The following is a 17,176-nucleotide window of genomic DNA, read 5'->3' as shown; positions in this document are numbered from 1 at the left end:
GTAAATGAGCATCTCTTGGAGTTGGGAATTACATGGACTTTTTCTAAAAACCTACAGTACTCAAAGTGTGTGGAAACATTAGTCATTGCCACTGTTTCAGTCAAACCCTCTGCCCTCCACATTTAATGGAAAAACCAATAAGAAAAGTCCTTAATGAGTTATTAATGCTTTCGAGTTCTTTCTAAGCCTTCTGGGTTCAAGGGTTGTATCATTAGCATTTCTCAAAACAACAAAAAGCACTGACCGCCTTAAACACAAAGCAGGATTCGTTTGGTAACTGCATGCAGTATACTCAGTGAATGTGCAGTGAATGTGCATGTGAAATAAATGGTGCACACGTTCAGTGTGTGCGCAGGTCATTATGAAAACAAAAGCAGCCACACATGACAAATTGCACAAACATTACCAGTCATTCCCTCCAAGCTGAATTCCGCCGCTCTCTGGGCTCTCATCCGCCACGTTCACCTTCGCCGTTCCATAACAAGGAACGTTTCTGGTGTGGTACTGTAGCAGCACGTAACAATAATACTCAGCAGACAAGAGCTTATACAGTTTTTATTTATGACCAAAAATTATGTGACAAAGTATAACAGCATGAAACATGCTAATGATTCACAATTAATTAACATTACCCATAATTTGCAGCCCCCTCACTCTTTGCCAAGCACCACCTGCACATTAAGTGAGTGGGTGGTCTTCCAATAGGAGGACACAGCCATGTTTCAGCTAGGGGATTTTTTTTCAGTGTCAGGGATATTCTTAGGACTGCCTGTGATAAAGGTTCTAAGGTATTCAGCATTGGTCACTATGCATCTGCTGGGACAAAACAAAGATCCATTTGGCGCAGGGCACTGGAGGAAGGAGCAGGACGTTTATTAGCGCACTGGAGCATCCAAGGCAGTCATTTTGCCTCTAATTAAGGATGATTTGACAGCAAATTCCAGCCTTCCCCCATCTCAAAGTGACAAAATAATGGTAAATAATGATAGACTAGGCTATTCAATGGCACACGACACAATGTGGAAAGACAAACCTGATCCCAGTGCACACTGTGCTCATTTGGAGTAACAGAGATTGCATAGATTGTCTGAGGCCTTGGTCAACTCTGAGGATGCACAGAAATCCAGTTATTTTTCTTGTAAATCGAAACTTTAATGCATTTTGTTCTTAAAATTGTTTCTAGGAAAAGATACACTAATAGTTAACTGGAGTACAAATATTTTATATATGAATGTTTGATCAGTAAAATGAATAAAAAGTAGAAAAATTCCTAGTCCAGAGTTGTGTATACTTTTCAGTGAGTGTTTAGTTTAAATCACTGTCAATTCTGCATACTGATTTATTTGATACTGAGTTATTGATACTGATGCCCATCAGTGTGTGTCTTTTGGTGGCGCCATATGCCCTGAGCGTCTTAGAACAGGCCCTAAGTTCAACATAACCCTTCACAGGATAAGTAGTAATAAAAATGGGTGAATGTGTTTCTTTAGTTGTATTACATAATGTGATATTTTTGAATTCAGTACATGAGTGCAATAATGGAATATGTTTTTGTGTCATTTGTGTATACATTAGTGACTAAAATTGTGGAAACAGCATTTTTGGCATTATGCTTTAAAAATCGCTACACAAATATTGGCAGTAATGTTTTTAAACACTCAAAGAATGTTACAAATATCATAAGTTGAGTGATTAAATAAGTAACTGGAGCAACAGTTGAATAAAGTTCGGCAATCTCTAAAAACCGGAAGTGTTTCCACAGTTTTGGTCACTAGTTTTTGTTTGTACATTCTTTGATAACTGATACCCTTCTGTCCTTAATACTCTTATGTATCACTCTCATTTCTATCTATCCATCGAAGAAAGAAGTTCCAGGTTGTGATGAGCCTGGCACCTTTCCCAGGAACCACAAGGCACACCCTAGATGGGATGTCATCATACGATGCCTCAGATATTTGCATTACTGCTATTTATAGATTCTGAAGGCACATTACTGGCAAAACATTTGGATCTTTATCAGACTAATATATTCCTCCATTAGACTATGACATTTACCATAGACATCAGTGTGTTTTCCTGGGATAATCTTGCCCCATATGTTAAATAAGCTGTGCAATTATCTTCACGGTACTTACAATTCACCCTGAATTGGTTACCCTGCCTATGGAGTTTTCACACTGGATTCCTGCTTTCTTTCAGTGTTGCACATACTAAGAAGGTGCAAACATTTAACAAGTCACCTGTGTGCATATGGACCTATAAAAAAATTTGATGGCCCTTGTTTGGCTCCAGACTCATAGCAACGCGTCCCAGGAAGCACAGGCAGCAAGACGAGGAACACCCTGGTCAATATGCCACTCCATCATGCTATGGGCTAACACCCTGGTCAATATGCCACTCCATCATGCTATGGGCTAACACCCTGGTCAATATGCCACTCCATCATGCTATGGGCTAACACCCTGGCCAATATGCCACTCCATCATGCTATGGGCTAACACCCTGGCCAATATGCCACTCCATCATGCTATGGGCTAACACCCTGGTCAATATGCCACTCCATCATGCTATGGGCTATTTAGGGTCACCAAGTCGCCTAATCACATGTTTTTGGACTGTGGCAGGACATCAGATTACATAAAGAAAATGCCCCCCCCCCCCCCACACACACACACGCGCACAAAGAACATGCAATCTCTGCACAGGCAAAGAACCAGAGGCAGGATTGGAACATTCGTCCATGGTTATGGACCCACTCCCCTAATGCTATTTAATTTTAGTTACACATTATTATTATTGGGGAAGGCCTGGTTAGCACTGTTGCCTCATACCACTGGGACCAGGGTTCTCGTTTCCGCCCAAACTCTACATGTGAGGAGTTTGCATGTTCTCCAGGTTCCCCTGTAGCTTCCAGGATAGGCTACAGACCTCTACAACCCTGTATAAGACAAGCAGGTGTAGAGCATGGACAACATTGTTATTATGTGACCCTGATCAAGATAAACTGAGTGGATGAATAGATGAATGGATGGATGGATGACACATATTATTTGTGACTGAAAAACAGAGCTGGACATTTCAAGTGCAGAAGGTAAAAATCCAGATCAAGATTTTGTTTCAACCAACCAGTTAAACATAACTGGTTGGGTGAAACAAAATCCTGGTCTGGATTTTTACTTTCTGGACCTGAAATGTCCACTTCTGCTGAAAAGAAAGTTAATCTCTTCTTAGGTTCCTGCCACTGTGGAAAGTGTATATGCTCGCCCCAGGACTGGTATGTGTCCGGAGAGTTCTGCGAATGTGATGACAGAGACTGCGACAAACATGATGGTCTCATCTGCACAGGTACTGTAACACACTGTGAAAAGGCTCAGAAATCTGTTTTAAACAAAAGAGCACAATTAGTTAAAAATTTAAACTACGATTAGGCTCTTTTGCCAAAAACCGAAATTGTTTTATTCTTTATTTAGTGTACATTTTAGAAGTGCCAAGTTATAAAATGTGCATTATAAAATTTTAACCCATCCACACTGAGTGGAAGAGACCTTGGATCCATTTTCACTCATCTGGGCAAGCTTCAGTCATTTGTATTATGCTGGGTATATGATTGACTGGCTTATAAATAATACAGTGGAAAGTGTTGCATCTTATAGACGTGTCTACTTTATAACATACTGCAGATCCTTTAAGGAAAAAAACAAGATTTGTAACAGAACTGCTGCCAGTTGAAATCCCAGAAGAACCTTTGCTTTAGTACTCAGCAGTAATACTGCAGTAACTATTCGATTACATATGAAGTCATGCAAGTTTCTGAAAATAAATGCAAGATTAAATGGTTTAATTACCAGCTTGACATTTTTGGGCCATGCGGGACATTTTTTCAATATTCTTCATAAAATTAATCTCTACCAACGTGCATGAAAAATAATAAATGTCTGAAAACAAAATTCTATTGTTTGGTATAGTTAATTACTAATTATAAATGCTGGTTTATAGATCCAGTGAAGTTCCATATCTTCACATTATAACAAAATGCAAATTTCATTAAACAATCTGTATTTATTGGCTAAATGCAATAATGTGTTTTATTGGCTTGTACTGAAATCCATATATTCATCACAAGAAACACCCTAGTAAGGGTATAATTATGTTTGATACACAAAAAAACCTACGTGTGGTAGAGTGCTACAGATCGACTTATTATGTACTTTGGCAAGGAAGGTTATAGTAATTACTCTTAAATTTGTTCTGCTTGAATATCGGAGATGACAGATATTCACGTTAAGAACAACAAGTCGACATGTGGAGCTGAACTAATTAAAAGTGACGTCCGTGTGTGGGAAGGAGTGGGAGGTGACCGTCCCAACAAGGTGGCTGGTAGCCTGGGAGACGACTGCGTGCCAATTATGCCCAGTGACCTGGGCACCCTGATGCCAAGGCAACCTCTTCTTTCAGCAACAAAATCTACCCACGTCTATTACCTCAGCCTTACTTTTGGTTTTGTTGGAGTCAAATTGCACTTGACGTTGTAGCAACAGGCTTATATATTTTTTTCTGGTCAAGGTTATTAATGTCATTACATTATTTTACATATTATATATTATTATATTATGAGTGCCCCTAGTGCATTATACTTTTTGGACCAGCATTTTATATTGATCATGCTGATGGATATATGTTTTTATTTCAATTGCAATTGTACAAAACAACATTTTCGTAATTATGCTACTTACTGTATAGTCTAAGGGTTGGTCTTGTAAGTATGATCGTTTTCTACCCTGCAAAATGTCATGGACATATACACGCATGTATATATGTATATTTAGTTGTAGATCATCTTCATACATACGTCTGTGAAATATAGCTTCTGTCAAGCACAGTAGCTATTAAAAATAGAATTAATTTAGAATAAATTCACTTGTCTGTGGTACTGTAGATTCCATAGTCAGCCAGTGGATCTCTAAGCAAAATCTAAATTGCTACGGTCAAGGAACATTCCAAACAAAGCCACAAGAAAGTTCTTGAAAAGGCACCAATTGCAGAACGATTCATAGCCACTGACCAATCCCTGAAGCAAAATCTATTATAATGAAGTGGACAGAATTTTGCCAAAAACAGGAAGGCATTATGAAACAGTGGCAGTTAATGTAAAGAAGATGCTTCTTTGCACAGAGAAAATAGAGCTCATAATGGCACAAGGCATTTAACTTAATTGTGGGTTATTATATCGACATTACGCAGAGATCTCACGTGTAATAATACTTACATTATAAACACAAATTTATATTTGCTGCGTTCATTCACTGTATGTAGCAATTAGCCAAACAGGCCTCCTTGTGAAATGGTGGTATGTCACCATTTAAATAGGTTTTTCCTCTGTTCGATTATGTAAACAATTACTAATTTAGAGGTGCCCGTCGTCTACTTAACATTGTCCTGCAAAGCGAATTGCAGCACTTATCTGTATCTGGAGTGCCACTACCGACCAATTCGTTTAGTGTCACTGCTCCAGAAATGCATTTCCACAAACATCTACATCGTGCCAAGGCTCGTAGGCAGAGTACAGACTGATTACCAGACAAGCAGCGTACTTCCAAGCGTCCTCCATCGCTGCAGAAAAGCCCAAATTAACGCAGATTATCTACAGCACTCTCATCAATACAACATAGTCACTGGAGCTGATTCCACCCACAGACACAGAGTGTACAGTAGTTGTCCTGCCGCATTATTCTCAGCATATTGTATTTAAATAGTGTGGTAAATAGTTTTGTTACCTTGGCAAGAGTATTATGTTGACAGACATTTTGTATTATGGTCTGGAATATGGAGGGTAAATGTTTTTATCCTTAAAAGTAATGACACTCGCCCGCACAGTAACTAGCATCCCCAAAACCTTCCAGAATTTCATGAAGAAAAGAACAGCTACTGCTGAAGTGGTATCTATGGGTATTAGCTACCTCTTAGCTACATGAGAAGTGAAGCTCGCTAAAACACCGGCACTATGGAGTGATGCATTCTGCTGTGTTTTTTTTTCTCACACTTTTTATGGCAGGTAATGGCTGGTGTAGCTGTGGCAACTGTGAATGCTGGGAAGGATGGACTGGAAACGCGTGCGAAATTTGGGTGGGATCAGAGTACTAATACTTTAACGGGACAAGGAAACTGAAAAAGATCGTGATGTTGCCAAGAGGCTGATGAAAAACCATAATGAATGATAGTAATGAAAACCATTGAAAAGAACAAAGAGAAACACTCAGATCTGGGATGTAATTCTTCATTCACATTTCTGCATATCACCTGTATAACAGCATTCATGTTAATGGTTACAAATTATCTTTATTAAAACTATATTGTTGTATGCAAGTAAACAATTGTGGAAGCAAGAGCAGTTTTTTTCTGTGTAGACACATGAAATTTAAACAATTTATGTTTCCAGTACAACTATATGTACGAACATTATTTATCTAGAAATGCTTACATATTCTGTAAAGCCACACAGTTTAAGCTGTAAGTACATGGACAGAACCCAAACAATGTAAGATAAACCAAAAATGTTTTATTATCATGAATAATATTTTGTTGTGATGTTACTCTGTGCTGAATATTAATGCTTTTCCATTGTATATTTTGACCAGCTGTCATGTATAATCAAATTATTTTATAAAAAATGCATTGTGTGTATTAAAATCAGATGGAGTATACTATATTTTCCATTATTAATAATAATAATTAGTATTATTATTATCATCGTGAATAATGATAATGATAATAATAATAATAATAATAAAACTGCACTACAGCACAACATTAGCATGAAACCAGTGCAACATCTTGAAGTAAATAAGTAAGAGAACTTGGAAAGACATATTTGCAATGGCATATGCTTTTAAATAAAACAGTGCAAAAATTTCTCTGGTTCCAGTCACTGTGAAAAGATTTAACACTTTATCCAAAGACCTTTACATGGAGCAGAGCAATAGAGGATTAACTAAATAGCCAGAGATGGAATCTGAAATACATACGTATACATCAAATTCCATGTTGGACTATAACAAACAGGGCAAAACGTCTCATGTTATGTGAGCGACACTGGCACAATATAGACAAATTTCTCCTTGAAAAGAAGACTGATAGTAAGAAAAGAAGTCTGAAGAATCCACATTGGCCCAAACTTTATAGTATGAGTCAACATCTTTCTCCTATACCTTTCAAATGACTCGTGCAATAATATACTGCACATTGTATTGCATTAAATCTGTTACTGACATTACAGTACGCATTTATATAAATAATTTTATTCAATATGTTGTATCTGTATACAACAAACAAACACAAACTGTACAGTGCAGACAAACTCTTTGCATATATGTATGTAAAGTTAGCAGTACATACCAACAGTTCTTGATACACATGGCCTACAACATGCAATTCTTCAATGCCATCCTCTTCCCATGCAACAGATGATACAAACAAACCAAAGGCTGAAACCAAAGCAGGTAATGACGGCCTTCCATGTCAACATTTCAACATGTTAGGAAAATAACTGTTCAAAGACAACCATTCATAGGTATAAACACCACCACATACAGCCTGTAAATAACAAAGGAGAAAAAAAATCGAGTTGTACACGTACACACCAGTCATTTACAAAAATAAATTCAGCCTTCATTTAACCAGTCATCTGGTTTGCAGGGCAAACATAGCCCAGCATGTAGAGTTTATTGGTTACTGACTAAAGAAGTATGGTTTTCATGTGGATGAAGGGCACCGGCCCTAAACTGAATTAAAACATTATACTCAATTTCTTTAGAGGCTTACTACAGTGTATAACAGCATTAGTGCAGACAGGTATTCAGCTCTAGCTAATGTGCTTCAGTATCTCCTAAAAATCAAGGTCTACAGAGTAATAAATATCAAAATGAATCAATATATTTGCAATTTAACAGCATAGCTTCAGCCCATTATGTCTATTATGAAAATCGCTGAAGCAAGAAAAGTTTGGTTTTAATTCTGCTGATTGATTCAGAAAATCTGCGATAGAATACATAATCAGATAATGTCTCTAAACAAAGGTGAAAGAAGATTTTCACTTGCATTTGGTGAATAGTATCATTTTATAGTGTGGTGTCAATTTAATTTGGAACTAAATACAAATGAGGTTGAAGAAACAAAACAGTTCGCTCTCCTTTTCTAAACTTTGGTCCATGAAACAAATACATGCTGGTTGAAATCTATCAGTAATGCGTTTTTTTTTTTAAAGCGAATAAGAAATAAACATGGAGTCTGCTCAAACTGCCAGAGATTATTCAAAAAGTCGAGAATTATCTCCTGATTCTGGAATAAATCTGTAGTCACAGTGAAAAAAATGTTAAATATTGTAATTTTCTTGTAAGACATCTTTGTTACTAATGTATAAAACTTTCAAACTGAGAAACTGAAAGATTAATATCATAAGCAAACTGGAGAAAATATGAAGTCAATTGAATATGCTACTATTCTACTGAGTGTGGACGGATGGTGAGGCACCTTTAACCCAGCAATGACTGGGTACATGTTTTTGCATGCTGGGTTAGAGGTCTGCACAGGCACGTACTAGGCCAATATGAGAAGTACTCGACTCTGCATGCTGAGCTAGGTAAATCCTCTCATATACATCGTAATGGCTAGTCATTAAAAATTAGGTCTCGTTTTAATTTTATACAGTGAAAACATTGTAATATAAGGTCTCTCTTGCATTGCTGCTGCAAGAAGGTACTGTAACACAACACAAACCTTGCCCATGCTTTGCTGAACAAAATAAGGATGCAGCCAGTATTAATGGCATCTACTTACATCCAGCCGTTCTCCACGTTGACTAAAGTAGACATTTTGTAAATGGCTGCTGCCGGGCCTGTTCAGCTGCCACAAGCATAGCCCATTGTTCAGAGAAGTCAGCGTGTGATTAATGGGCTGGGATCTACAATGGACCTACAAGGCCTATAGATATTCCTAGAGCCCTTGCTCTAAAACGAAGAGTAAGGAAAACAGAATACAGTTTCCTGTTTATTGGGCGAGGCTAACGTCTCCGCAAGGGCAATAGGGGTGTGATATGTATATACCACTTATGGAGCACTTCCGACATATCGCTGCCCTTTGTACTGAATGCCATAGGCATATTAATGCTTCCTTAGCGCCAATCTTAGGAGCAATTTGACCAGCCCGCAGTTTCTCTTAATCAGTGAGATCAACAGTGAAGCACTGATAAGAATCACGTTATCTTTTATAACATGAGCCATGGGATTTTATTATGTGGTATAGTATGTGTCGGTGATGATGATTTTGCATGTGAGATAGTGTATGTGAGTATGAATGACAAATATCTAGTGAAAATGGCAAAAAAAGAGAGAGTAGGGTGAGGAGATTGAGAGGCGGATAGGGGGATGAGAATATGTTTAAGGGAATAAAGGATCACAGTCCATTTTTGTAAAAGCATTTTACCCAGATCATAGCTAGTGTACTGCGGTATAGAAAATATATTTGAATAATATGGATTCTGCTGCAGTTGGGCTCAAATGGGAAACTACATGTAAACGGCAGGCAAGCTGTCACTTGGGACTGTGAGTTACATCATTATTATGGATTGTCACAGTTACAGAGCATATTGAAAAGGCATTCCATTTCTGGTAGGGCATTCAATGTGAATCTATCCAATTGTCTCTCCTCACAGGTTACTTGGACTCGGACTTCTGGATCGATCCACGAGTGATGAGACATGTGGTGAACTGGGAGGTTTGCCTGAACCTGACCCACGAATGCAAGGAAGTCCTTCTGGCCGGGGGAAACCATTCCAGAGTGTCAGATCCACAGGTCCGGCTATGTCGTTTTGGTCGGCTTGCTGACTGGTTTTCCGCCATTCATCACCGCAGGCTCACTTGGGCTTTTACTGGGAGGCACTCCTGCTTTCTGGACGGTTTCTCCAACATCATGCAACGACGGCTCCCTGTACATAGCGACTGCAGGGAAAGTGAGGACAAAAAAACCACGTTACAACCAAGTCATAGCACCTCATTAAACTCACAACACCACTACATGCAACCTGGCACAAACTCTCACAACACTTCAGAATTTAATAGTTGCTCCAGCACAGCTACAGTATCAAGGAAATAATATAGAACATGGCCGCATTCTTCATGCCTACAGACAGCATTTTGTTTACCGGTGAAAATTATAAATGAAAGTATATATCTGTGTTTCACTTTTTTTATTGAGTTTTTTGTATATAATACTCAATAGACAAAGTTACAAATGCACACATAAAAATAAATTACTGATAGTCTAACACAATTTATTAACTTGCACTTTTAAATAAATCTATCTAAATCATTATTAACAGCCTAACTACATTTAATTCAAAACACAACTGAGAAAAATGTTCTGCTTTTCAGACGAATCATTTAGTAAGTTAATATAATTGTGCCTAATTGCACTATTAACGGCAATTTCATACTCATAATCAAAAAAGTTTTCATGACTTGTGATGATCCAACAAATGATGCAAAATTAAGCAATGCAACTATACAGAAATGTTAGTATCCATTATCCACATTCCCTATTATTACTGAATTAACTCTAACTCTAGCTATTTCTGCATGTTCTTATCATTTTAGTGAGAATGAATAACGTAACAGCCTAACATCACTACTAAGTGCTCTGCACTTTCTAGTCAGAACAAAAGGATAATTATTTGTCACGGAGTCACCCGCTGTCACTGACATAAAGAGTTTCTCTGGAGATCCACATAGTACATAGCTGTGCTGTTTTTACTTTGAAATAAATGTGGATTCTAGAATTTCAGGTCGCGACAGCAGTTCACTCATTATTTCATGTATAAATAATGGCTACGCATCAAACTTGAGGAGGGAAGCCAGCAGCTATAACAGTGTGGTGAACCATTAATATTTGACAGCGTACTTATGCGGGAGCACAGTTTACAAGTGCACCAGTGAATTATGGATCAATATAAATGACATATCACTGCAGAAACAACCATAATTTATCCTACAGTTGGAAGAGGTACTTAATAGTGGGATTATAGGCAAATCTGTCATGTTCACATACATTCTGCATGCAGCCGTGTGACACGCTACAAAGCCTGTAGGAGCATCGCGAGTGTGTGGGGTTGTATGTTTCCAGGTTTTATTTACACATGTAGATGTATTTGCTGGTGTGTTTACATGTAAATAATTTTGATCATCCATTCAACCATCCATCCATTTTCTATATATCCTATTGAGGGTTGCAGGGGGTCTGGAGATCATTCCTATTAATACTTATTTAAGGGCTTTGCACCTCAGTATGAATTACGGTTGTTTCTTCCATTGTGTACCATTTATACTGATCAGAGATTAGATGACAGACAGTCAAAGAGATGCATTGAAAGAAGAGCCACCATGCTCTTATATAAAACTGTAGATTTACCTTCTAATGGCTTGGGCAGAAAATGAGCAGCTGGTTTGGTTTTCTTTACGCGATTTCCTTTCATGGCTTGGCCCTCCTTATTGAGACCCAGGAACCAAGCTCTGCCAGATTCCTGCTGTCTGTACAACATGGACGAGTAGATCACATAGTAGTTTTCAAACACCGACTCTTTGAACTTACATTCTGGTGTGAAGAGCTCCTGCAAAACAAAAACACGTAAAATTATTTGACCGTCCCATTTGTTTCCACCGTAATCATGACTCAGGTGAAGGTCTTCTGTGTCCGTGCCTTTCCTGTACTCTTAAACTGATTTTCATTTCTCCTCATTTGCAGTTTCAGGCACTGTGCATTTTTAAGGGTGCTTAAAAGATATGCAGGAATCCAGTGCCCGTGCATTTTTAACTGGTCATACATTTTGCTGTTATTGCATTGTGGGTAAAAGGGAAGATCCATACTGTATATTATATGCAAAGTGTTACAAGTAGCAGCGGTTATAAACACCCCTTTCATTGGCTAGTAGTTCAACTACGATACAAAGTGCATTTACAGTTTAGGTTTAACTAGCCAGAGGATTTGAGTGACATTGAAAGCAGCAGTATGTGTATTCATTTACAGATCATTTATATATTCAATTTTTATCTTTGATTTTGCTCAATATCTGTAAAGTATGTCTCATTACATGTCCCTTGAAATTAATTGTGATTATCTCAGTAACTATGTTTCATTAGCCAACAATATGTACAAAATAGGTTGAAAACTGGAAAAATAAGAGAAAATAACATTCATCCATCCATTTTCTGAAACTGCTTAATCCCAACTGGGGTTGTGGGGGGGGACCAGAGTCTATCCCAGGAACAATGGGCGCAGGCGGGAACCAACCCTGGGCAGGAGCCAACACACTGCAGGGCGCACGCAAACTCACACTCACACAACTACAGGGCCAATTTAGACACAACAATCAACCTATTCTGCACACTTTTGGACCGTGGGAGGAAACCGGAGCCCCCGGCAAAAACCCACGCGAACACGGGGAGGACGTGCGAACCCCACACAGAGAGGACAGGGACTGAACCCAAAACCTTCTTACTGCGAGGCAGCGGAGTCACCTAGAAGATAATATTTCCATTCAAATTATAATTTTGAAGTATCTAATAATGGTATATTTATCATGCCCCCAGTATCACAGAACTGTGAATTCACAATTGTGAGTTAAACATCTTTCATTTTGCTTCTTTTATGCATGGGTTGCATGAGCTGGTCATGTGCTAAAGTGAAACTGTCTGCCTCAAGGATTTAAGTCTCCTTTTTGTCTCCTTGGGAAACAAGTGCCTTACACTGAGGCTAATGTACATGTTCCAGGATGCATAAGGGTATAAAAGGTGGCTACCACAGTCCAGAGGTAGAAAGTTCTGGTCCAGAAAGTACAAATCCAACCCAAGATTTTGCTCCAGCCAACCACTTAAGTATAAAGAGTCATAGTCACAGAGAACGCAACTGGTTGGTTGAAATAAAAACTTGGTCTGGATTTAAACTTTCTAGACATGAACTTTCCACCATTGCCATAGTCTACCAGAAGGTGTTGAGCATGTAGACCAGGGGTGTCAAACTCCAGTCCTGGAGGGCCAGAACCCTGCACAGTTTTGGGTTTACCTTCATTTAACACACCTGATTCAACTCCTTGTGCTAATTACCACAGAGCTCATAAGCTACATAGTTTGTGGTGGAACAGGGAAAGAACTAAGCTACACAGGGCTCCGACCCCCCAGGACTGGAGTTTGACACCCCTGATGTAGACTATATTTTGTAATGTTATATAGTTAGATAATGTTGTGTAGTTAGATAATGTTATAAACATATGCTTATACTTGCATGAAGGCATTATTAGTTCTTTCAGACACTAAGGCATTTGAGACAGCATAGGAAATCAGAAGTTTTTGCCAAGCAAAATGTAGCTATGAAGCCAACACACATATTTAGAGTGTAGGTTTGCTTGCGGTTTTAAACACCTTTCTCTTTACATACTGGGTTGCTCATACCTAGATGGGATTTCATAATCTGGACAGGATCTATTTTGAACAGAATATCACCCTTGCCAACCGTCTTCAATACTATCATGCATCACTACCAGCAACAGAAGGGAACCGGGGAAAGCCCAGACAAGGTGTAAAGGTCACATTTTTTTTTTTTTTCAATTAGAAAATTAGTGCCCCCACTCCTTGACTTGCCATCAATCCATAAAATTTATCGGTAATGCTTTACGTTAAGTGCACTTTCATAATGCATTCATTATGCATTCATAGAACATTCAGTGCACCTTCGTAATGCATTCATAAGCAGCATGCAAGTATATGTACATTAATAACAAACATAACATGATTATACACAGGGATGCACATAACTGGTACGCAAGTACGCATTCACCTTTAAGAACGATACGTGCGACAATCGATTATTCGTAAAAGCGCAAATGCGTACTTATTTTATGTTCATTTGCGCTGCTTTGACAATAAAATACCTTGCATTTTAACCCGTTAACCGCAAATGAAGTCGAGTTAACGTATAAATATTAAAATACATTTTATTTTGTTTTCATAGCAGCGCAAATGCACATAAAATAAGTACGCATTTGCGCTTTTACAGAAAAATAGATTTTCGCGCGTATCGTTCTTAAAGGTGAATGCGTACTTGCGTACCAGTTATGTGCATCCCTGATTAAACAATTATAATGTTTGTTATTACTATATAATGTTTGTTATTAATGTATACTACAGTTGTTAAGGGATGTTTAGGATGTTAAGGTATACATACATGATGTTTATGAATGTTTTATGAATATTTAATGAATACATTATGAAGGTGTACTGAACGTTTTATGAATGCCGCAGAGACCTCATATGAACTGAAACATGTTTGATAAACATGTCTTTTACCTTTATGGTCGATAAATTTGAATTAGGTAAATAATAATGCAGTTCTAAGCATTCTAATAAATAGCAAGACACTTCTTTACTGAATACTTGCACATACTGTGTAAACAAAGCCAATGTACTACTGAAGTAACATCTGCAATGAAATCTAACTGCAGAACACTTGGGATGAATACGGAATTGAGCTTTTAGCTCTGAATGGTAATGCAGGTACTTATTTTAAAAGTGACTCAGAAAAGTCTGCAATGAGAAGAAAAGCACTAAAAGAGTGTAATGCCGTGGCTGGAGCCATAACAGCAATCCTACGTCCTGGCGGGAAGTTCTGTCCCTGGCAAACTTATGGAATGGGCAGCCGGTGAAAACAGCTACATGAGGAGCATAGTCTGGCATCTCAGCTAACAAATTAAACAAGGGAAATGCCTGTTTTTAGTATATTTTATTATTTATATAATTGCTATAAGAGCAACAATTTCTCTGTATCTGCCTTGGGAAATAAAGGCCTCTCTCGTGTTGTTAAGCAATGCATATATATACCCCTTTGCGCTCTGCTGCCATAGTGACACATGACTGACTCTTTGTAGGCAATATGACCATTTAAATAAACAATTAAAGAAATTCTCTCTGTATAGCATATTCGATCAAACTGCAGTTCTCCTGGCATCTTTGCCAGGTGTCTGCTGACCTAGTGCCCCCATTGCAAGGTCACCCCCCCCCCTCAGACCCCCCCTCAGAAAAGTGGGTAGAAGCTGGATGGATGGATGAATGGATGGATGGATGGATGGATGATTTAATTCACAGATCAAGAATCTTTTCAATTTCCTTCTCAACAATAAAAAAATGTCATATGGACCATAAGAGCTTCTGAAATCCAGCTTGGTTCCACAGAGGAAATTCCGCTGCATGAACAAAAAAGTACCATTACTCTGTCCCCCCGCCTTTGTAACAGTGCATTCCCTTCTCTGTCCATTTCATGCATCTCAGCCTACTTGGAATGTGCAATCATAATGGACCTTGGCCTGAAGCAGTTATTCAGGTATAATAACCTTCTTCCATCGTCTCCCCCTCTCTGGATTAGGAAAAAGTAGGTGCAGCATTTCCAAATTGGAGGGGGGGAGGTGGGGACACATGCTGTTTATAGGTAGTTGGGAGTGGGGGGGGGGGGGACAATTTACCCAGAACAATCTGCCAAAAGAAAGTGCTTATTATTGCAGTCGGCATAAAGGCTGTTTAATCCATGGGAAAAAAATGCTAGATTCTGGGAGCTGTACTCCTAACCCAGTGGAAAAATTACATTTGACTGAAGGTCATGTCCTCTCCTGGAGCCGACACCTTATCGTGGTGGAGGGGTTTGCATGTTCTGATGATCCCAGGAGTTATGGTGCCCAGGGATTTTATGCCCCTGGTAGGGTCACCCAAGGCGAACAGGTCCTGGGTGAGGGACCAGACGAAGTGCGGCTCATTAGACCCCTTATGATGAGAAACAACATGGATTCATGTTTTCCCTCGCCAGTACGCGGGTCACTGGGCCCTCCCCTTGAGCCAGGCCTGGGGGTGGGGCTCGATGGCAAGCGCCTGGTGGCCAGGCCTGCACTCATGGGGCCTGGTCGGGCACAGCCTGAAGAAGGCACGTGGGTCCCCCCTCCAGTGGGCTCACCACCTGTAGGAGGGGTCATAGGGGTCGGGTGCAGTGTGAGTTGGGCGGTGGCTGAAGGCGGGGACCTTGGCGGTCCGATCCTCGGCTGCAGAAGCTAGCTCTAGGGACATGGAATGTCACCTCTCTGGTGGGGAAGGAGCCTGAGCTGGTGGGAGAGGTTGAGAGGTTCTGACTAGATATAGTCGGGCTCACCTCGACGCACGACTTGGGCTCCTCGAGGGGGGTTGGACTCTCTTCCACTCTGGAGTTGCTCATGGGGAGAGGCGCCGAGCAGGGGTGGGCATACTTATTGCCCCCTGGCTGGGTGCCTGTGCGTTGGGGTTTACCGCGGTGGACAAGAGGGTAACCTCCCTTCGCCTTCGGCTGGGGGGACGGGTCCTGACTGTTTTTTGCGCTTATGTGCCAAACAGTAGTTCAGAATACCCACCCTTTTTGGAGTCCTTGGAAGGGGTGATGGAGAGCACTCCTCCTGGGAACTCTCTTGTTCTGCTGGGGGACTTCAATGCTCACATGGGCAATGACAGTGAGACCTGGAGTGGCGTGATTGGGAGGAACGCCCCCCCCGATCTGAACCCGAGCGGTGCTTTGTAATTGGACTTCTGTGCTTGTCATGGATTGTACATAATGAACATCATGTTCAAACATAAAGGTGTCCATATGTGCTCCCTAGGCTGCAGTTCAATTATTGACTTTGTGGTTGTGTCATCGGACTTGTGGCTGAATGTATTGGATGGGTGAGGGGAGGGGTGGAGCTGTCAACCGATCACCACCTGGTGGTGGGTTGGCTCCGTTGGTGGGGGAGGAAGCTGGTCAGGCCTGGCAGGCCCAAGCGTATAGTGAAGGTCTGCTGGGAACATCTGGCAGAATCCCCTGTCAGAAGGAGCTTCAACTCCTACCTCCGGCAGAACTTCTCCCATGTCCCGGGGGAGGCGGGGGACATTGAGTCCGAATGGGCCAAGTTCCGCGCCTCCATTGTGGAGGCGGCTGACCGGAGCTGTGGCCATAAGGTGGTCGGGGCCTGTCATGGTGGCAATACCCAAATCCGCTGGTGGACACCGGTGGTGAGGGATGCCGTCAAGCTGAAGAAGGAGTCCTATCGGGCCTTTTTAGCCTGTGGGACTCCAGAGGCAGCTGATGA

General features: G+C 40.2%; 2 protein-coding genes across 11 annotated transcripts in view; one reads left to right on the top strand and one right to left on the bottom strand.

The window, feature by feature from the left end:
• itgbl1 (integrin, beta-like 1) overlaps positions 1-6,909 on the top strand; it is a 48,799-nt gene extending 41,890 nt beyond the window's left edge. For 3 of the 4 annotated variants that reach the window (XM_023815102.2, XM_023815028.2, XM_023814949.2), the window contains 2 exons: positions 3,232-3,345; positions 6,053-6,909. In XM_023815102.2, coding sequence (XP_023670870.1) covers positions 3,232-3,345; positions 6,053-6,141 — 203 coding nt within the window. In that variant the 3' untranslated portion in view covers positions 6,142-6,909. Of the gene's footprint in view, positions 1-1,862; positions 3,198-3,231; positions 3,346-6,052 lie in introns of those variants that run through there. The other variant, XM_023815183.2, reaches the window with a different exon arrangement.
• The window catches only part of fgf14 (fibroblast growth factor 14), a 131,317-nt gene continuing 120,401 nt past the window's right edge, over positions 6,261-17,176 (bottom strand). For all 7 annotated transcript variants that reach the window (XM_023815624.2, XM_072697607.1, XM_023815791.2 and 4 more), the window contains 2 exons: positions 11,458-11,656; positions 6,261-9,992 (listed from right to left, as the gene is read on the bottom strand). In XM_023815624.2, the coding sequence (XP_023671392.1) occupies positions 9,853-9,992; positions 11,458-11,656 (339 nt within the window). In that variant the 3' untranslated portion in view covers positions 6,261-9,852. The remainder of the gene's footprint in view (positions 9,993-11,457; positions 11,657-17,176) is intronic.

This window comes from Paramormyrops kingsleyae, chromosome 1 (genome assembly GCF_048594095.1).
Source record: "Paramormyrops kingsleyae isolate MSU_618 chromosome 1, PKINGS_0.4, whole genome shotgun sequence".
NCBI classification, from domain to species: Eukaryota; Metazoa; Chordata; class Actinopteri; order Osteoglossiformes; family Mormyridae; genus Paramormyrops; species Paramormyrops kingsleyae.
Note: the sequence above shows the minus strand (reverse complement) of the source record. Positions and strands in the feature narration are given on the sequence as shown.